General features: G+C 37.6%; 1 protein-coding gene across 1 annotated transcript; it reads right to left on the bottom strand.

Moving 5' to 3' along the window:
* Positions 1-546: 546 nt before the first annotated feature.
* LOC138702738 (uncharacterized) lies at positions 547-14,874 on the bottom strand. Its single transcript, XM_069830041.1, has 7 exons — positions 14,810-14,874; positions 14,667-14,720; positions 14,077-14,268; positions 12,589-12,733; positions 10,290-10,395; positions 7,064-7,288; positions 547-1,625 (listed from the first exon to the last, which is right to left on the bottom strand). Exons 2-7 carry the CDS (start codon positions 14,698-14,700, stop codon positions 753-755), a joined length of 1,575 nt encoding a protein of 524 aa, XP_069686142.1. The 5' UTR covers positions 14,701-14,720; positions 14,810-14,874; the 3' UTR covers positions 547-752.
* Positions 14,875-23,315: the final 8,441 nt, after the last annotated feature.

Raw genomic sequence — 23,315 nt, 5'->3', positions numbered from 1 at the left:
GTTAACAGTAGCTTGAGTGTTGTATTATCCTATGTAGAGATAGTGAACCATTGGTTCTATATGGCTACTTTTTAGGTAATCTTTGCTCGGAATTCTACAATATGAGACGGTCTGTAAGATGCTGATCATTATTCCTGTACTAAGACTCTGACTAATGGAATTTAATTTTGTGTGTGCAAAAAACACTCGATAAATTTTTCCTAATTTCTTCTCATTCAGGAAAATTATATATATTACGTGTCAAAAATGTATGAAATTGGAATTACTGTTTTTAATTTTGTTCCATCAAAAAATAAGACCGACACCCCATTTTGATGCAATGAACATAGAATATAATGGTAACCACTGTAGATCACTATGGATGACAGTAAAATGAGCACAAATAGAAAACATGTAACTACAATAATGATCTTTATTGTTTTTTAATACCTAAGTGATGGTGTTTTATTATGATTATTATTACCGGTATTATTATTATTATTATTATTATTATTATTATTATTTGCAACTTGAACCTACTTACAGCAAAGCATATTTTAGAAAAAAGTGAAATTTAAATGTCAAGTGCAATATTTATTTGGATAAACTCTTGAATTCTTAAAAAAAATATTAAGATAAATCATACAAAGCAAAAGTATATATACTATTGCCATTACTAATTTAGTTAGTTAATTTTAAAAGTGACAATTTATAAAACTGGGTTTCACACCACTTTTGTTTAAAAACATAAGGGATGTTTTATTTTACGTCGATCAACCAAATGGTTCAGAGAAATTTGAATCACTCATGTCATAATATTTGGCTTCTTTGCAAGACTCTGGCATTTTGTTAGGCCTGTGTGACACATTGGGAGGCCACTGGATTCCCACAGGGACAGAATTGTTAATGAGTTTTGTCCCTTTCGGTAAAACTACTTTGATGCCCTGTTCTTGAAGATGACCAGTTTTTAGTTTCCTTTTTATCTCTGATTCAACTTCTGCAGTTCTGTTGAACTTCACATTTTTCCTGCTATTTGCAGAGTCCATGTTTTTTATAAGATACGTCTCATTTTGACCTGTGAGATCTTCATTTTGACTACTCATTCTTTTGTTGGTTGAAAGCTTATCATCGTAATTTTTGGCAGCTGTATGTTTTTTTAGAATCTGTTTGTCTACACTAGATTCGGTCTTATTACTATCTAAGGCACCATAATGGATGTTCATGTTTTCATTACCTTCTGGAGTAATAGGGACCAGAGGGATCATGACTTGTCCAACAGGCATGTTCAGTGGGGCACATCCTTGTGCTTCTACTGTGTAAACTAATGGTTGGGTGTAATTTACAGAGAAGGGATAGTCGCTACTCGATGCCATCTCTCTGTACACTGCCACATATTGCGGCTGACCCTTGTCTGTGGATGTACTCTGTTTTTGTATAGCTGAAGGTGGGAATGCTGCATCATGTTTGCTACTTGGTCCAGGCTGGGAGGTAGAATACTGAGGCTGTGAGATTGGCAGGAGTGTTGTGGTCCTGGATGACGAAGGTGAAACGTGGAAGACAAAACTGCTTGCAAGGGGCTGAGTATCACGGAAGTTGCCCATCATTGGCTCCTCACTGTTGTCAAGTAATGTGCGGAACTTCGCCAACTGAAACATGACATTTCTGAATTTTATAAGTATTCGCTCATTGCTGAATAATTGCAAATGAAATGGCAGATGTATTGGTCTAAAAGAATGTTCAACTCTCACAGACTGCAAGGAACATAAATGACATAAAATGAGTATCTCATTATACATTTTACACATTCTGCATTTCCGTTCTTTCTTCACAAGTTGGGAATGATATTACTGTTTATAGCTTATTTTCGTGAACTATTATTTAAAAGGATCCATGCTGTAGCATTGCGGTATACCCTAAGGCCTCATGTTTGGAATTCACGTTATGGTATGCATTCTGGTTCGAATCCTCATGGGAATGAATTTTCTCATGAAATCAGTATTAGTAGGGATTCGTAACAAGCTGTTTTTTACGGTGATGGGTTGTTAGCCCTTCGTCCAACCCCCAAGCTGGAGGACCACCCCTTATCGGCTGTCCACGACTGCTTATTCAATATATTAAAATCCAGATGTTTGAGATGGGCAGGGCATGTAGCACGTATGGGCGAATCCAGAAATGCATATAGAGTGTTAGTTGGGAGACCAGAGGGAAAAAGACCTTTAGGGAGGCCGAGACGTAGATGGGAGGATAATATTAAAATGGATTTGAGGGAGGTGGGGTATGATGATAGAGACTGGATTAATCTTGCACAGGATAGGGACAGATGGCGGGCTTATGTGAGGGCGGCAATGAACCTTCGGGTTCCTTAAAAGCCATTTGTAAGTAAGTAATCAGTATTAGTATTTATTTAACCTTGTAGAGATAAGACCATCAGGCCTTCTCTTCCCCTCTATCAGGGGATTGCAACTACAACATCAAGAATACAACTAAAATGAAACTTACAATTAATGTTACATTTACTATTACAATTATCTACAATAAAATAAAAGTACTAAAATGTTAACTGATTCATTAAGACTAGATAATTTATTGTAGAAGTTACGAGCGAAGAAAGAATTAGTTACTGAAGTACATAGGTTGGATAAAAAGTAATGGCAACACTGCTGTCACGTGATGATGGTGCGTTCGACAGCTGCCAGCTGTGTGGACATGAACAAGGACTGTTAGATGAGTTAGTGCAGCCAGCGGCGACAGTACTCCATCAACCAACTGCAGTGTGTAGAATGTTCACTTTCATAGGGATAGTGCGAGCGCCCTAAGATCATCCTTACAACTAGAACAACGTTCCTGGATCAAAATTGAAATGGCACGAGGTCATAATGCACAAGAATGTTTTCAGGGACTGCGTGAAGCATGTGGCGATGCAGCGTTGCCATATCACACAGTTGCACGTTGGGTTAAAGCGTTCCGGGAAGGCCTTGTTGCACCGGTACCAAAGAGAAGGTGACTACTTTCTTGGACGAATCGTCGCTATGGACGAAACCTGGACTCGCTCGTATGAACCAAACTTGAAACGCCAATCAAATGAATGGAAGCATCCTGGTTCTCCTCGTCCAAAGAAAGTGCGCCCTACACAAAGTGCTGTGAAGGAGATGTTCATTGTGTCGTATGACATTGATGGAGTAATACTGCACCACACTGTACCTCCAAGGCAGACGGAAAACGCGGACTACTGGAACATCTACTTTAGATTAGATTAGATTAGATTAGATTAGATTAGATTTATTTATTTAACCTGGTAGAGATAAGGCCGTCAGGCCTTCTCTGCCCCTCACCCGATATGATCCATGTGATTACGATCTTTTCACTAAAGTGAAAGAACTACTGCGAGGGACCCGGTACAATACCAGAGACAAACTTATCCGTGCTTTAGGGCGGTTAATACGGAACATCAACAAAGATGGACGCGCTGATGGTGTACGACGCCTTCCAAACATTTGGCAAAAGGTAATAAATAAGGGGGGGCGACTATATAGAAGGTACGTAAATGTTGTACCCCTGTGAATAAAGCCATGTCAGGAATATCGAACTGTTGCCATTACTTTTTATCCAACCCTAGTACATATAGTAGTGTTGTTTAGTAAACTGTCAGAAGACAGGTTAGAACCTCAAGTGACACCAATAATGCATCATTCATGAGGCAACTAAGCTAAGAGATAATGGGGTAGGGTGGCCAGTTTCTTTCCCCTTCATTGCATACATTGCTGACTAGTAACATATGTAACATATTACACTAGTCAGACTTTAGATGCATACAAACAATAGTTCTTCCTGTGACACATATCGCCAAGTGAGATGTATTTCCTCATAATAATTGTAGGCTACATACCAGCCAGAACTTCAATCAGAGGTGAATTTTGGTCATAAAATAATATCATCATCATCAGCCATACAGGTTATAGTCCCAGAAGGACTGTTATGGTCCACATAAGTTTTCAGCCCATCTTTTCATTGGACGTCCAGTTGATCTCTTGCCTCTAGGTGGTAAAGCAGGATTGCAAGAGGGATTTTAGTCCCTCATGCTTCGCATGCTGATGCCAGTTATCTTGATAGTGACAGGCATTCAGAGCTAAAGTGAGTCAAGTTCTGAGATAATAGGACTTAAAGTTAACTTGCTCTAGTGGATCATCTAAGCACAGAAATTTAATCATAAACAAAAACAAGAAAAATCTTTTGAATTCAATATTTTCTAATGCTAGTAGAAAAAAGAGTTCGGCCACTGCCCCCCATAACTCTGCCTATGGTCGGAAGGAAGCAAAATAGGGAGAGGAGTACGACAAGGATGCCCATTATCACCTACCCTGTTCAACATCTACTTGGAGGATTTAGTGAAGAACTGTTTTCAGAACATGGGAGGAGTGAGTAGGAGGAAGAAGAATAAAGTGTATAAGATTTGCTGATGATATGGCATTGTTAGCAGAAGAGATGATACTAAGGGATATGCTACTGGAGCTAAATGACAGCTGTGACCAGTATGGGATGAAGATAAATGCAAATAAGACGAAGACCATGGTCATAGGAAGAAAAATAAAGAAGGCAAACTTGCGAATTCTAAATGAGACAGTAGAGCAAGTGGACAGCTTCAAATACTTGGGGTGTACCATAAGCAGGAACATGAGCTACAGCCAGGAAGTCAAAAGAAGGATAGAAATGGCAAAAGAAGCTTTTAATAGAAAAAGGAGCATCTTCTGCGGACCTCTGGAGAAATAACTAAGGAAGAGACCAGTGAAGTGCTTAGTGTGGATTGTAACATTGTATGAAATGTGAATATGGAGAAGAATGCAGCGTATGAAGTGGACAGACAGAATAAGAAATTAAGTTACGTTGGAAAAAGTGGGTGAAGAAAGAATGATGCTGAAACTAATCAGGAAGAGAAAAACGAATTGGTTGGATCACTGGTTGATAAAAAAAACTGCCTACTGAAGGATGCACTGGAAGGAATGGTGAATGGGAGAAGAGTTTGGAGCAGAAGAAGATATCAGATGATAGACGACATTATCATATGTGGAGATTAAGAGGAAGACAGGAAAGATTGAAGAATCCTGAGTTTGCAGTGAAAGACCTGTCCATGGGCAGAACACTTATGTATGTATGTATGTATAAATACATCAAATTTGATGACACTCAATTTAAGCAAAAGTAACTACCAAATATTTTCACTCGGTAAAAAAGAAAGAGAATTCAATATCCAATACAATGGCCAACACCTTCCTAGGACTTATGAATCCAAATATCTTGGAGTTATTTTCGATAGGAAGTTAACATGGAGCAACCATTTGAAATACATTTCTGAAAATGCTCATTAAAGATTCTCCCTTCTAAAAAGACTAGCAGGAAAGAAATAGGGATGCTCTAGGAATACTTTGAACACTACATACAAAATGTTTATACAGCCAGTGCTGACATACTGCGGAGAAATTTTAATTACTTCACCTTTCATAAACGACATAGAATATGTTCAAAACCAAGCTCTCAGACTCATTACTGGTGGAATCAAAACAACGCCAATAGATTCTATGAGATTCCTCACTAATATTAACAGCATCAAAATGACAATAGAAGAAAAAGCACTGATTCAATATGAAAAACTTATCAGATTACCAGGTAACAATTGGCATTCATACAGTCCTCTTTGTAGATTGAAAACTCAAAAAAGTTTCATATCCATTGTTCAAGAATTAAAACAGAAAATCAATATCCCGAATTTAAAAGAAAACTTACAAATTAAACCAAACCCTTTAACTCTATTAAATATAGAATATAATCTAAATTTAACAGAAGAAATACTGAAATCAGAAGTAAACACTGAAATGCTGGAACAATTGTCTTTAGAGACAATTAATATTAGATACCCTCCACAAAACTGGCTTCATTTATACACCGACTGATCCTTGATCTCCAGAGAACAAGGTGTCGGTGCAGGTGCTACGTGCTGTCTCTTCTCACTTTATAGATCTCTTGGATATGGAACAACAAGTTTTGATGGTGAAATCATTGCAATAAGTGAATGTCTCAGGAATCTTCTATGCCACATCAATAAATTTAAAAATGCAGTTATATTGTCAGACTCCAAAGCAGCTATTCTATCAATAGTCTCTAGACACACACCTTCATCTCAAACAGCAGAAATAACTAAAATGCTCTGTCAATTATATCACTCAATAAAAGAATTGTATTCCAATGGATACCATCCCATTGTGGAATCCTGGGAAACGAGAATGCGGATGCTTTAGCAAAGAAGGGCAGCACTGCTACTTACAGACCTGTTACTAAATCTACGTATTACTCTGTGAAGAGATTTATTAAATCTACATACTTAGACTTCAACAAACAAAATTTGATAACTCAATCCCAAGGGAAAAAATGGAACTCTCTGCATCAAAATCCACAGTTAATTCCCGATTTACCACGAAAATCGTCTGTAGCTGCATTTAGATTGGCAACAGGCCATGATTGTTTGGCCAAACACCTGCATAGAATTGGAATATATCAGTCCCCTAACTGCCCATTGTGCAACACAAACCAAGAAATGGATTCGGAACACCTCAAAATCTGTGCTTCAGTGGCTAGTCATGATAATATCTTTGAAAAATATTGGAGTGCAAGAGGTCAAATGACTTTATTGTCAAACGCCTGGCATTAGAAATACTGATTATATAGGCCCATACTATGTCAATGACGATGATGATAGCAATAATAATAATAATAATAATAATAATAATAATAATAATAATGCTTTATTTATTCTAGCAGAGTTAAGGCCATGAGGTCTTCTCTTCCACTCAACCAGAGGATGAACAGGAAACATATGATGATATAATGTTAATACAAAAGAAAGTTATGGGTATACCAAAGACAAAATCGAAACAGAAAAATATGCCTAAGCCAGAGGATTATCGAACTTAAATACTTACTTAATCTAGATGACAAATTTAATTACATGATTACTTAATAAAGTAGTTACAATTGTTAATTATAATATTTGCCCTGGACACTGCGATGTAAAACAAGATGACTCTAAACAAACCTGTTCACTGTTGATACCAATTGGTTCACGTGAGATGACCCACATGATAAGATGTGCACATGTAGATGTCATGACAGATCCCCAGTACAAAAAGTAATCACGTTGAAACTGCTTGACAAGGGAAGACAGTGGTAGAGGTTCGATCCGGGATGATGTGTGAGGCTGCTTGACATAATGGAGAAAGTCAGCAAGCTTTTTTATTTCTGGATTTGGATTGGACTGGAGCTGCAATCATAAAATCAGATATAGGCTGATCCACAGTATGTGCAACTATAATAGATTGTAATGTGTTTATAATGAAGGAGTGATGGAATAATAATAATAGCAGGATAAATAGAAAGATATGCATGAGGAAACCTGTTCACAACCACTTTTCCACCACAAATCTCACTGAATTTGAGTGGAATTTAAGCTTGGAATTGTGCAGCAAGTGAATCACCTAGTATTAACACTTGCACAGATTATTGTTCTTCTAGTTTAATTTATTGACTAATATTTATTTATGAGCATTTAAATTGTCCAGTTTATTATTTAATAAGGATATAAGTTTTATACCCAGAGAAATAAGTGCTATTTTTGCTTAGGATTCAATGACTTTCCATTTAAATAACGTGCAATGAAATCTCTTTCATTGGACATATCTAGTTACGGTAAATTTTAAAAAATATCTAGTCTAAATTCTTTAAAATACTATTTTAAATGGACATCGACCAATTCTGACACAGTAGTTTTAATTTCTTCTGGATCAGGATTGTCAGATTCTCGGATTAAAAGGGGACAATCCAGTATTTAAAAGAAATGCCTTCTTCCCTTTAATGTCCTCACCTGCGGAGTAACATCGCGTCTGGCCGCGATGAAACCAGGTGGCCCGGGTTCGATTCCCGGTCGGGGCAAGTTACCTGGTTGAGGTTTTTCCGGGGTTTTCCCTCAACCCAATATGAGCAAGTGCTGGGTAACTTTCGGTGCTGGACCCTTCATCTCATTCAGATGCTAAATAACCTAAGCAGTTGATAAAGCGTCGTAAAACAACCTACTAAAATTAAAAAAAAAAAAAAAACAACTTCCCTTTAATTCGTTCACGGATTGCCCGTATTTTGAAAATTAAGAATTTTCTGAAATACCAGCTAAGATTTAGTAGACATCGAAATTTTTACCAAATGTCTTCAATCTGCAGAACCAGTATCCTAAAAATGTTATGGTCATCTGACTGAATCTACAGTATTTCTAAAGATGAGACTATGACTGCCAATGCTGCCATTTTTTTGCGTGTAACTATGACATCTGAACCGATCGAGTTGTCAGGTATGGGTTCGATTCCCACTTCAGTTGATTAACTGGTTGGTTTTTTCAGAAGTTTTCCCCAACTGGTAAGACAAATGTCAGGTAATGACACGACGTATTCTTGGCCCCATCTTATCAGATTTAATTTCAATATCATCAGTTCTGTCGACGCTACATAACCTAATTGTTACAGCGTCGTTACGTAACTGAATATGAAAAAAAATTGTCGGGATTTCATATTAATTGTAGAAAAATAAAATAGAAGTTGTTATGGTGGAACCCATATACAGAAATGTGATGGTACACCATAACTGGTATAAGTATTGATGGCAATAAAAATAACAAAAAGAAAAAAAAATATATGTATCTTCATTTCTAATTATCGGTGTTTTGTAACTTTCGTTAGATAAGCCTAAACGGGCAGAAGCCATTTTGTCATGTACCTACCGGTAATAATTGGTACCGAGTCATCTTTCAAATGTTTATATTACGTAATTATTTGAATATGGTGGGGGCATATACAGTGGATAATTTTAGCACAGCTGGCGACATTGTTTGCTTACATTGCGTAACTATTTTCAACAATAATTAAGACGCAAGCAGTCGTTCTCGTTGGCCAAGTTTCATCCTTTGAAAAAAATGTAAGTAGACATCTACTCTGTATTAAATTACATAATTTATTGAATATGAAGTTCGGGTACCTACCGGTATACCACTGTTTACCACTTCGCAATTGCCAGTGCTGTAATAGCTATACACTGAGATTTGTGACAAGATTAGTGTGTGTTTCATGAGGGTTTAATTAAATGACAGGTCAAGGTATGTGACACATGCCCCAAGGTTATCTCACTGATTCAATTCATGATCCGAAATGGTGTACCCTAGCTTAACTTTTACCTAAGCCTACAAATATATTTACATCTTTGGGTTGTAGTCTAGTCATATGTATCGTATACGAAAAAAAAAAAAAAGTGCTGACGGCGCCGACACCGATTTCACATCGAAAATAAGAGTCGAAAGTTGCTGTGAAAATTCTGGCTTGTGGAGAGGTGCAGGCAGGCGGGATCACTCGAGCGAGATGGAAGGAGTAGGCATCAGGGAAGGGAAGCACATAGGCATCTCATTTCCATATGTTTCCTTACCGATATTGAATCATAGAGAAAAGGAGAATCTTCGTAAGGTAGAATCAGTGACAGGTTAGATTAGTGTATTCTTTTCGTATGTCTTGGAAGAAAAGGCACATTCTTGGACAATTGTGTGTATATGCGAGGCATAGCAAAAGCCTAAACTAACCTAACCTAACCTGTTTCTGATTCGACCAAAGCGAGTTTTCGTAAGGTTGAATCAGTGTCAGGTTAGGTTAGGCTTTTGGTATGCCTTGGAAGCAGGGGCACATTCTTAGATAATTGTGAGTATATGCAAGGCACAGAAAAAAGCCTAAATTAACCTAACCTAACTTGTTATTGATTCGACCATAAGAATACTCGCTTTTTCTCTGTGATCCGTAAGGAAGTGTACGGAAATTAAATGTACGTGCTGCCCCTCATTGCCACCTATCCATTTCACCTCGATCCCTTCCTGCCCACATCTCTCTGTCGGTCCCCACTTTCACGGCAACTTTCGATCCGTATTTTGGGTGCGAAATTTTCGTCTATACACAATTTTTTTTTCTTTACTCTGAACCCAAGAATGTAAATACATTTGTACCTTAACGTGGTAACGCTATAGTAAAGAAATACCAAGAATTTAATATTTTGGATATTGGTATTTTCTTTCTCCTGGAGAGAGAAAGATTCCTATTTAAAACTTCTCATGAACTCTGAAATTGACGGAAGTAATTGATTATGGATCTTTTATGAACTAAGAAAATGCTAACTTACAATAATAGTTGCATGACATTACAAATGGAGTTAAAAATGTGACAATTTTTTAAACTCTTACTAACCTTAAAGAAGTAGACGATGATAACCATACCATCCTTCTCCCTCAGAGCTGACTCTTGTGTGAGATAACAGGTCTTGAAATGAACCACATGCATCTCCATGGGAAAACTGTTGGTGGGGACAAATGTTTAATTACAGGTTGGAACAGTCTAAATAGTTTTTCTCGTTATATTTGAAAAGAAATTCCTTACAATATTTTGTGTAGGATTTAATTCACAATAATTAGAATATTTTTTCTAACTAATGGTGGATACTTGACTGTTCATCATTCACCTAGGCCTATATGAAGCCAGATGTGTAGACATTACACCCATGATATGATGATGGGGATTTATTGGGATGCCACAGAGAAACTGGAGCTCCCGGAGAAAACTCCTGCTTTACCTGGGTCATGGGCTTGCGCAACACAAATATAAATTGGGGGTATGCTGGGGTTTGAACCCAGGTCCACAGGATTATGAGTCCATTCCAGCCACTGGACTGCTGTGTTGGCACAACTGAATATGATCAGTTAGTTAAACATGTATAGATATGAAACATGATGATTTCATACCAAATTACATTTTTTCAGTATTATCGTCATCAACTATTATAAGAACAATAGTTCCAAATTGACTGTCAGTTACATTCATGAAGACTGACCTATTTAGTCACATAATCACTATCAGCCACTACTGTTATGAATATAATCATCATCGTTACCACCACCACCACCACTACCACCATCACTACCACCACCACCACCACCACCACCACCACCACCACAGAACTACCACTATCACAGTCACAGTCGTTTCTCTCACTGCCACTACCACCACAACAACCACCACCACCACCACCACCACCACCACAACCACCACCACCACCACCACCACCACCACCACCACCACAGCTGCTTGTATCACCACCAACACCATTATCACCACAGTCACGTCTGTACCACCAGCTCCACCACTACCACCCTTACCCAGTCCACCACCATCCTCATTCTACCACCGCTTTTACCAGCACATCAGTCATCATCGTCAAAATAATAACAACCATCACACATATTATAAGCTTTTTGAGGCTTTCTAGAATCCAGATTCAGAATCATTTGATCTTGGTCATTCATTTATTCATTTAGTGTTCTGCCCAAGGACAGGTCTTTCACTGCAAACCCAGCTTTCTCCAATCTTTCCTATTTTCTGCCTTCCTCTTTGTTTCCTCATATGATCCATATATCTTAATGTCGTCTATCATCTGATATCTTCTTCTGCCCCAAACTCTTCTTCCGTTCACCATTCCTTCCAGTGCATTCTTCAGTAGGCAGTTTCTTCTCAGCCAGTGACCCAACCAATTCCTTTTCCTCTTCCAGATCAGTTTTAGCATCATTCTTTCTTTACCCACTCTTTCCAATAGAACATCATTTCTTATTCTGTCTGTCCACTTCACACGTTCCATTATTCTCCATATCCACATTTCAAATGCTTCTATTTACTTCTCTTCACTTCGTCGTAATATCCATATTTCTACCCCATACAATGCCACACTCCACACAAAGCACTTCACTGGTCTCTTCCTTACTTATTTCTCCAGAGGTCCGCAGAAGATGCTCCTTCTTCTATTAAAAGCTCTGGCAGCAGTTCATGTTACTGCTTATAGTACACCCCACGTATTTGAAGCTGTCCACTTGCTCTACTGTCTCATTTAAATTCGCAAGTTTATCTTCTTTATTTTTCTTCCTATGACTGTGGTCTTCGTCTTATTTCCATTTATCTTCACCCCATACTGGTCACAGCTGTCATTTAGCTCCAGTAACATATCCCTTAGTATCATCTCCTCTTCTGCTAACAATGCCATATCATCAGCAAATCTTATAATTACACTTTATATTCTTCTTCCTCCTACTCATTCCTCCCATGTTCTGAAAACAGTTCTTCACTAAATCCTCCAAGTAGATGTTGAACAGCGTAGGTGATAAAGGGCATCCTTGTCGTACTCCTCTCCCTATTTCACTTCCTTCTGACATTTCTTCTCCTAGGCCTATCCTGACTTTGACGCGTTTCATATAAAGATTACTGAACAGTCTTCTCTCTTTCCAATCCACATCTATTTTGATCTTGGTGGAGTTGACTTATTTTTTCTAGTGGAGTAATTTTTAATTATATTCTTTCTTGTGAGGATAGTCGCAGGAGTATTCGTCTTGCCACTCATCTTTATTTCGTGATATTGTTATAAAGGAATTCCACTCTCTTATGTATTGATGATGCAGACAGATGAGCTAAATGTAGAAGCATGTTGTGTATTAGAGTACCTCACCTTGTACCTTCCACAGTATGTTCGCTGCCTTCACAGTCATTTTCTCCCCAGTGGAAATGCAACTGTGAGAACACGTACCCACTATCTAGCAGAGGACCATCACTGATGTAGGGACGATCCTGGCCCCACTTGGCGCTCAAAATCACTGAAACAGCGACCACTTTATGGTGAGTAAAAACTTACTGTGATTTAATTTACTGTACAGTCATATTAACATATAAATTACTATATGTATTGTGTTCTTAAAGTTATTTACATGTTTACAACTCCTGTCGAGATTAAAAGAAATCCTGTATTATTTATTAACCAGCAGTGTTAAGGGTGAAAGAATGGACGTTTACGAGATAGGATGCGGAATTAATAATAATAATAATAATAATAATAATAATAATAATAATAATAATAATAATAATATCATCGCATTTCTCTAATCATAACATTTCCTTATTACATGGATAAACTTGCTGCAGAAATTTACGCATAATTACATAGATTACAAACTTTTCTTGAGAAAAATTAATATAAAATAAGATATCAGAAATGGTCAGTCAGAAAAATTATATTTCTTACCGATTTAACTTTAGAAATACGTTTTCCTTTTAAATTGTATATTTATGACGTGGATATATATTGAACGTAATGCGAATTAAAGGAAAAAAAGTAAAAATAACTCTATTTACTACCACAAATGAGAGTGCTTTGCATATCTTTTCACCACGTCTCATATAAATCACCTATTCTGTAACCACTACCATTTATTGTCAGTCCAATTGGGGAAAAGATATCTTTATCGATTGCAAGACAGAAATGATCATTTTTTTAATTAGATCTGCGACCACTACCACCACCACCATTATTATCATCACCTTCAGAGAATTTAATTACTTCTTTAATGATTTAGTAACTTTGTTATATAAGGAACTTTCCTGTGTTCATTGAAACTATTATGGTATTTTACCTTAGTTAATAATTAGTTTCAGCTTGATATTCGCCAACTTCATATTTCTAGTGAGGCAGATATCAAACTGAAACTAGTCATTAACTAAAGTAGAATATAATAGTTTCAATGAACATAGGAAAGTTGTTTATGTAACAAATTTAGCAAATTATTAGTGATGCAATTGTTAAAAGTGTGTAATCAGGATGTTTATACTTCTTTAAATTCTGTCAGGAAGAAATTTTTCTGGCCTCTTTAATTGTGCTGGAAATTTGGCAAAAAGCTTTCACATCGGGGAACTCCTGAGAACAACACAAGACAAGGGACATAACCTAATATTTTTTTCTGGAAACGAACCTAGATCTCCAAACAATATGTTGTAAAATGACTTTTAACTAACTTTAAATTACCGCAGCTTTAGTGACCATTACATTTATTAGGACACATATGACAACTTTCTGAAGTTACAGGTTAATCTGAAATGAATGTAAGGTATACAGGAGAGAGGAATGGTTTAGTACATATTGTAATTCACGGATGAATCTTTTTACCTGTATGACCACTGTTTGTTAGTTTCATTTTTACTGGGACATGATTATAGTTGTGCCAGTTCAAAGCAGGCAACTCCAGCACCTTCATTGATTTTATGTTGAGGTCGATAGGTGACTGGAAATGTCCTTCTGTATTTGTTATATTGTGAATTTGTTTAACTTGTTCTTTCTTCCATTCTTCATAATCAGGATCTGATAATAAAGAAACATTGAACAATGTTTTTCAGAGCCCATGTCGTTAACGAAAAACAAGGTTAACTGAGAAGTCTTTTTCCTAATTAGAATCAGATTTGAAGATGCTTTTGCTGAAAAGCGTAAGCTTAAAGTGTTCGAGCATGATTAATTTCATAATGTAATACTGTATATCGAGCTGCTTAAATTTAACATTTGAGAATGAAATAACATCTAGATCTATCTTGAATGTATTAAAATTAGGATATTCGACATAAAATATGTTTTCCTGTTTGAGAAACTTCCATTATACATTAAAGATCATTATTTTAAAATGCAAGTTACACAAGGTTATAATTATATAAAACGATTATTTCCTCCTCTTCTTTCTACGGTTCATATCCCCATCAATGCCTTACCATTTGTAGAAAGCCGCTTCGTTGGTGACGACATGACGTTTTAAAATGAGGTACCTGTAACAGGAAATATGATTTTTAAAAATTACAGAATATGAGACAATATGCTATTGCATTATGAATTGGCTTAAATTTAGATCAATTACTCGTGTGATGAAATAATTGATGACCAATAATAACACATAATTTTATCCTCTAAATACCAGACGCGTGTACATTTTGTTTTTGTAATAAAACGAAATAAATGAAAACTTAGGCATTGTTGCTTGCTGCATTATAATTATAGCGCTGATCTAAACTTTGTATCTACGACTTTTTATTTGTATCGAACCGTAATTTATAGAAAATATTTGTAATTTTCACAAATTTTGTACGTTATATTCTTTATTCGCAATGGAACAGCCAAGGAAATCCGGAAATAACGAGGTTTCGAAAAGGTTTAACTTTAAGAAACCAAAATGTCTCGACTTAATTGAGATTGCTAGTGAGCGAAAAGACTCGCCTGCTGTGGACTGTGACTTGATTTCGCCTAATAGCCACGTCTCAGTTCAGAAGAAACCTCTCAGCTTTAACCAATGCATGAAAACCACATTCGTCGAGGAAGCATTGTACGAGGATAAGCGGCTTGCGAATTGGAATAAATGGTTGAAAAAGAGGAATGATATGCACGAAAGACTTGGTGCTGCGCTTAGTCGTGAACCACCTTCCCTAGTGATGAACAGCATAGAGGACGAATGCTACATACGTAATGACAAGGACGCCCTGGAACTTGCAAGAATATACCTCCAAGTGGATAAATACAGAGGTAGTCCTTACTTCTGGCAGTCTCCAACGTTGTTGTCGAACAGAAGGAACCCCAGCCTTCCTGATTGCGCTGTAACTTTAAGCAAGCTTGAAAGAGGCATCGTTGAACCTGTGAATTATGTGGACACTCCGATACTTATCAGAGAAGAGAAGTTTGTTCATGGTAAAACACAGCGTCCTACAGCCAAAGAACTGTGGTGTAAGTCTGCTTACTTAAAGAAAGTGAAACATAAACTTAAAGACAAATTGGATGCTGTTGAGTCGCATAAGCCCGACTGTGCGAATCTTGTCATTATGGGCAAGAGCATCGATAAATCACATGCAAAAACAACAACAGACACTAGCAAGCTTCCCGTGTTGACTGTGTCCGGATGTGAGGATTTTACGGAAGAAGATGAAGACATGTCACTGACTTCTACTAGATGTGAAGACGAAGGGACTGTGTCGGTAAGTCTCCTCATACAGAAGTCTCTGTTATACTTGAAACAAACTACAGTGACAAGTCGGGAGAAAATTTATTCAGTGAGCGTCCCAGCGTGTGAAGGAGAGAAATCTTTCGATTTTGTGTTTGAAGCTCAGGTCAACGAAACGTCCTCTCACTCCGTAATATTTGAAAATACTGGCACGGTCAAGTTCTTGTATTGGTGGAAACAGATTCGCCACTTCAGTAAGAATATGCCAATCTCTTCCAAAGTGTCATTTAATCGCTTCTTTTTCAATAAAAATGACGGTGTAATTCTACCTGGTCAGATTATGGAAATGAAAGTCTGGTTTCGCAGCAGAACACCAGGCGTATTCCAAGAGAAGTGGCAATTAAATCTGCTTCCTAAGCTGACTGACAGAAATAATTGCATATGTTTTCGTTTCTATGGAATGGCCGATCAAGTAGACACCACTACTTCAGAGTGCGCTAAGATAGAAGATTACCTCAAGATGTGTCAGCAGGAATCTACCACTCAGTATTTCGTCGAGGATATTTGTAGACGCATACGCCATATCGACCCGCCAACTGAGAAATGTTTTAAGACTGAATACTTGGACGAGAAGTATTTCATGCAGAAGAATCCTGGGTATTACTACCATCCCAGCGTCGTAGAGACTTTGAGACAACTTTATGACGAGGTGGTCCAGGATCCGAGACGTGAATGGGACTTCGATCTCAAGTGCCTGCGACTATACATACTACAAAACACAAAGGATCCCGTCAAACAGAACGATCAGCTCGAGATATTCTGCAAGAATGTAAACGTTTTGCTCTTTCCATGCGCCATGTCTTCAGACATCGATGCCAAACACACAGCTGTCAGAAGTATTCTTTGCGAGTTTGTCAATAGCATCGATTTGGCCGCAGAGGAATTGAAGCGGCACTACCAGTTCATGATATCCAGACCTCAGTCTGCTTTGTCCTCTGCCACAAGAGCAGAACGCTCCGTCGCAAGTAGCAGTAGATCCCTGGACAAAGTTCCGAGTCGTAGGCAAGGTCTTTCTGACAGGGACAGAACTAGAAAGAGATCGCTTGATCAGCGATCGAAGATAACCCTGCCGACTGGTAGATCCTCAGCAGTAAATTCATCACCGTCAGAGATTAAATCTATGACAGCCACTATGATTTCTGTCGATAAAACAAAATATACACAATACAGAGAGGCGCTCTTTGTCAAAGTTTACTTTCATCTAGCAACTGCCATGGAACAAGTGTCGGCTGTATTGGAGTCATTGAAAGCTGTGGAATAGCTACAAATGGTTCTGTAGGTAGTTATAATTTTGCCTAAAGGACTGAAAAAAAAAAACAACATCTAGTTAAAGATATCGAAAATAAGATGTGTATATTCCTCTCCAACTAAAATAAATATAGCAGCCATTTAATTTATACTTTCTTGTTTATGAATTTAGTAAGCGAACGAAGAATTTTGACAGAATTTTAATGTATCTTAAAAACGTTGGAATTGATATGCATTACTGTTCAGTTCTGAATTAAAAGTTCACGGAAGAGGGGTGTAAGCACAGTATATACAGTCACGAAGCTTGAGTTGTGAGGGTGCTAGGAACAATAAACTGTGCAGATACTATTTCGCATTATCTGTGATGAGGCGATAGTAGCGATCCTAGTGGTTAGCAACTACCTATGGATGCATATTTATTATATATTGAGCTTCGTGAATGTATACACTAGACTGTGGTGTAAGTTTGTGTACGGAATAAAGGCTCGGCCACATAGAAAGCAGGCTGCCGCTGCGATCAAATCGTCGCGAGACATCGCAGCTGTCTGCAATCTGGAGACACCAGACAGAGCGCGACAGCTGAGCGATCTACAGGCACCCTAGAGCGATCTAGAGTGAAGAAAAGCCGTCTACAAAGTACTCCAATAGTTTTTGCCTGGGCTATTTTTCTTCAAATCATGATGTCCAATTATGACGGGGAAGAACTTCTTCTGTTAGCACTGAGTTGTAAAAGAAAAAGGAGACATTTATTTTATTTCTTCATTTCTTTCTTTCTTTTTTCCTTGTTCTTTCATTTCTTTCTTTCTTAATTCACTTCTTTCTTTCTTCCTTTCTTCATTTATTTCTACCTTTTTCTCTTTCTTTCTTTCTTTCTTTAATTATTTTAATTATTTATTTACCTGCATGCATACATAAATATTGACGGTCCCAGTTCGAAAGGGAAACAGCTCAAAATTTAATTATGAGAAACTTGAATTTTAAATATTATGGATTTATTAATTTGTCCTACAGAATAGTCTCTGTAATGTTGACAGTTAATATTTGAGGAGAAAAATTCGCTCCGGCGCCGGGGATCGAACCCGGGTCCTTGGTTCTACGTATTAAGAGCTCTGACCACTGAGCTACGCCGAATTCAAACCACAGCACCGGATCGAACCTTCCTCATTCAGTGTTTCCCTTTGTGGCCTGACTCCAAGTTAGGCATATATGTTGATGTATATTTCTAGTGTCAACTGCCATTATACTAGGAGCGCACTCAACTCTAATTTTCTTCTAAGGATGCAGTGTATGTAAATCTATAATCTATTACAATAGACGAAACCGTACTTGGTCAGTAACTCTTTTGTCTATTAATCAGTCTTCACTCCACTCCCTCAGACTAGCTATAATGTACGTCAGTTTTGTACAGTTCTAAGTTACTTTCCGATGTCTGTATGCATTGTATGTAAGCACGCACTCGAGATATAATCCTATACATAGGATATAATGTTTTTTTATTTCTGCTTCCTATTTAACACATTTTTATTACTACTTATTTTCGTAAGTTTAGACTGGTTATATCGCAGTAATAATTGGGAATCAGATCCATGTTCACATGGAAATTTTACTTAAAATAAACTCACTGAGGACTATGCTCATTTGCTGGTCACATCACAAGAATAACTCTGGATGTCGTTCACAATGAAATGAAAATACAGAGGGTCGTATTGAAAGTCATGAGCAAGACATTGCTATAATTTTAATTTCAACAATGTAAAAAAAACTATTATTTGATCATAATCTACAGACTTTACACTATGTATTGACATATTGTGACGTCATTAACTTCTATCATGTGACCACAGGTAATGTTTGCAAAAGGGTCGATAACGATGGTTCGTTTAGATAGCGTGCTGTCATTAAATTCCTTGTTAAAGAAGAAAATCTGCCGCTGAAGCTCACCTCAGACTTCAGCGTGCATACTGAGATGTGTGCGTGGGCGCCAGCAGTGTTAGGAGATGGGTGAAACATTTCGAAGATGGGAACACGAGCATCCAAGATGAGCCTCGTAGCGGTCGCCCTCGAACTGCCTTCACTGGACGCAACAAGGAAAGAGTTGATGAGTTCTGGGATGCATTTTGGTTGAATTTCTTGAACTTGAACAGACCACAAATGTTGTCCGCTATATTCAGACAGTTTTGAAGCTCCGTCGTGTATTGCGCGAGAAACGGCCTGGAAAAAAGAATACCCTGCAACACGATAACGCATGGCCTCACACTGATCGTGTCACCGTGGAGAAAATCAGAACATTTTGGTGGAAAACTCTTCCGCAATATCCCTACAGTCCCGACTTGGAACCCTACGACTACCATCTTTTCAGTTCTATAAAGGAGCAGGTGCGAGGCCAACGCTACGAGACGCTGGAGGACATCCGGAAAGCAGTGCGTCAGTGTCTTCGGGAAGATGAAACGGACTTCTACAGCAAGGGAATTTTCAAACTTACAGAAGGGGGGGGGGAATGTGTGCAAAGAAATGGAGACTATGTTGAAAAGTGACAGAAAAGTCTGTAGATTAAGATGACATACCTGGTTTGTCTAAAATACAAAAATTAAGATTTATAACAATGGGTTGCTCATGACTTTCAGTATGACCCTCGAATAAGCAAACTTCCAACAGTAAAAAACACACATAGACCATTTATTCAGTTAATGTTGTACAAACAATATAATTGCCTATTATGACAACTGACACTATATTGAAAACTGACATGAAAGTCAATTTTATGAGCTCTATGATAGCAAATTGTTCAATACATTGGTAAATGTACCCTTTTTTTTTTTGCGAACCTTACATATGAACTCTTTATAGTAGCAGGTTGTGGGCTACTTATAAAATAAAAGATACATGAAACTTTACATTCTGTATCTTATTGGCCCAACTTATTGAGAAACATCGAGAGTTCAATATTCCAACACACATAACATTTATTGATTTCCAAAAAGCATTTGATACTGTAAATAGATCAACACTTTGGAACATTTTAAAGAAAGAAGGGCTACCTCAAAATTTAATTTATGCCATTCAAAGCATGTACAGAAACACAAAGATTAAAATTAAAATTAATAACAAGATTAGTTTAACGACTATGATAACAAATCAAGGCTTAAAACAAGGTTGTCCGCTGTCTCCTTGTTTATTTAATATATATATTAATGCACTTATTAAGGACTGGGAAATTGATTTGGCCACACATTTTATGATCGATAATAAACCCCTTAACACTCTGCTCTACGCAGATGATGTAATTATATTAGCTAACACCGAAGACAACTTACAAATGGCAATTCATAGGTTATATCAAAAAGCAAAAGAGTACAATTTAGAAATTTCTATACACAAAACAAAAACCATGGCCTTTATTGGTAAAAATTCTATAAGAACTAAAATAGTTATCAATAACTCTGGAGTAGAACAAGTAAATGCTTTTACTTACCTTGGCTGTAATCTCTCCTATATTCATTCTCGAGATATAGATAATAAATTAGTCAAATTTCAACAGCTGCTAAGAACAATTAGAAATACACTGTTTAAGAAGGTCCGGCAAGACACAATTTTGAAATTCTACAAAACAATGGCCATTCCAACTTTGCTATATGGATCAGAAACTTGGACTCTAACAACTAGTCAACTGAAGAGAATAGAAGCAGCTGAGATGAGATTACTAAGATAGCTAGCAGGCTACACTCTCTATGACCATAAATATAATGCAGACATCCGACAAGAACTAAATATCGCAGCCATTACAGAGACAATCTACAAGTATCGGAGCAACTGGCATGAGCATGTTCTACGGATGCCAAATGATAGACTACCCAGGAGATTATTAAATTACAGACCCCTTGGATACCGAGATCGTGGACGCCCAAAGAAGCGATGGAGAGACCAGCTTTTCACCTGAGACGGAACAGGCCAAATGGCCTAAACCCTGATAGCTATTGATGATGATGATCTTATTTGCAATGACATAAATACTGAATGCCATTACATGGAGTGATTCCATGTATGTCAATAATTTGCAAAGCAATGGAATTTATTAGAATATAATTTACTTATAAATGTAGGGTGGCCCATTTAACTCTTTCAACAATAATTACAAGTTAAATTGCATCGCAGGGGATGTCTGATGCATGTAATGTATTTTTGTACATGAAAATTTTCAAGATATTAGAGTCAACTTTCTTTTTTTAAATGGGAACCAACTATGTTTTGTATCGAAAATGTTTCGTTAGCTCTGTCTAATAACAACTGACTACTTTGCCGACTGTTTGAATGTCACCGGTAAGAGTAAACATAAACAATATATGACGCACCCTTATGACTAGTTCAGGGATGAAAAACTGTGCTACAATGGCGGCAGACGTCACAAACCGGAACACGTAACTCATCCCTTCCCTTCAACCCTCGCGTCATTGGATATGATAGGGGGAGAAGAGATATGTATTCATTGTGCAAATCTAGTCTTTCAGGTAATGCTCCCTGTAAAGCAGATTTGAATAGTTTCAAGGGAAAAATTGTTCCGGGGCCGGGTATCGATTCCGGGACCTCTGGTTGAACGTACCAGCGCTCTTACCAATTGAGCTACCCGGGAACTCCACCCGACACCGTCTCAGAGCGCGGGTAGCTCAGTTGGTAAGAGCGCTGGTACGTTCAACCAGAGGTCCCGGGATCGATATCCGGCCCCGGAACAATTTTTCCCTTGAAATTATTCATGTATTCATTGTGCTTGCCAAACGTCACTGATGCGTCATTGAAGGCCTTGTGGACGGGGGAACAAACTCTTTCCCCATGCTTCTACCCCTCTCTTCCCCCAGTTCTGCAACCGTGGTCTGGTTCATTATGTTGATGTGATTGAAGATCACAATACAGCCCTTATTTATTTAGTTCTGTACTGAACAGTTGAACGATAAGACATCGGCGAAGTGTTTCGGACCGGCTCTCTAGAAGGTTTACATGTGTGTAGGTACGTTAAGCTACATTTCACTAGTGTATTGTACAATTAATTGATATGAATGTTTTAAACTGGAAATCAATTCAATCTATCAATAACTTCTAGACATTTGATTGCACACATTGCTTCTGATTGCACACCGGAGATTTTGTGTTTTATTTTTTGAGAATAATTGTTTTTTTTTATTGTACACTACTTTTATGTCTCATTTCATTTTGTGCAACATTTCCATAGTATTATAGTAGTACTGGGTGTTCAGTTCAAAGTGTGTCATGGCTCGCTGTATGCCGTCACGTGGCTAGTCGATGAGCCTAGTGAATTCAGTCTTCCTACACTTCCACAGAGGTGTATTACTTATCTGCCAGAGAAGTTGCCTAGCAAGTACGGCGTTCATTCAGAAGAGTGCTTACCGATACGTACGGTAACGCCGGTAGTGGCAGGAATGTGAACTGTTTCGAAACATGTACTGAGGTGAGTTTTTTCTTACTCTCGGGATATGGGGAGAGGGTTAAGACGAATACTTACATATTTGTTGACATTAACTTCGACGGTCAACATGGACACGGAGCATTTGTATTGTGGAATGTTGCCGTACGCAACCGATGATAACAAATACCCTGCGTACGACTTGACCGCGCAAAACACAATTCGAAACACAGACCGTACAGACCGCCATCTGTTGCTGCGACGTTCAAGTTATACCGTACACGTTTTCAAGTTCAGATTGAACGCCTTGATTAATAGGCAACTTCTCTGACACAAAAGCTGAAACTCGCTTCAAATCGCTGACTCATCAACAGTGACGTCATGACACACTTTGAAATGAACACCCAGTATACATACATACATACATACATACATACATACATACATACATATAATACAGTGCATACATTAAATATACTGAGAACTTTTAATTGTCGCTCCTACTTAGCGGAATTGAATCGAAACGAACGAAAAAGTGTTGTAGTTTAAAATGGATCACATAGTAGCATTAACAGAGTTACAAGAAGAGGCGGAAAAAATGTCCAAAAGGGAAAAACTAAATACTGAATTCATGATATGTTTTATTTTACTTTAGGTATTTCATACGAAAATAAAGTTTTATTTTTACCTGGTAGTCTCACTAATTTGCGTATT

The sequence above is a fragment of the Periplaneta americana genome, chromosome 7 (genome assembly GCF_040183065.1).
Source record: "Periplaneta americana isolate PAMFEO1 chromosome 7, P.americana_PAMFEO1_priV1, whole genome shotgun sequence".
Lineage (NCBI taxonomy): Eukaryota > Metazoa > Arthropoda > Insecta > Blattodea > Blattidae > Periplaneta > Periplaneta americana.
This window is presented reverse-complemented; position numbering and strand designations above follow the sequence as displayed.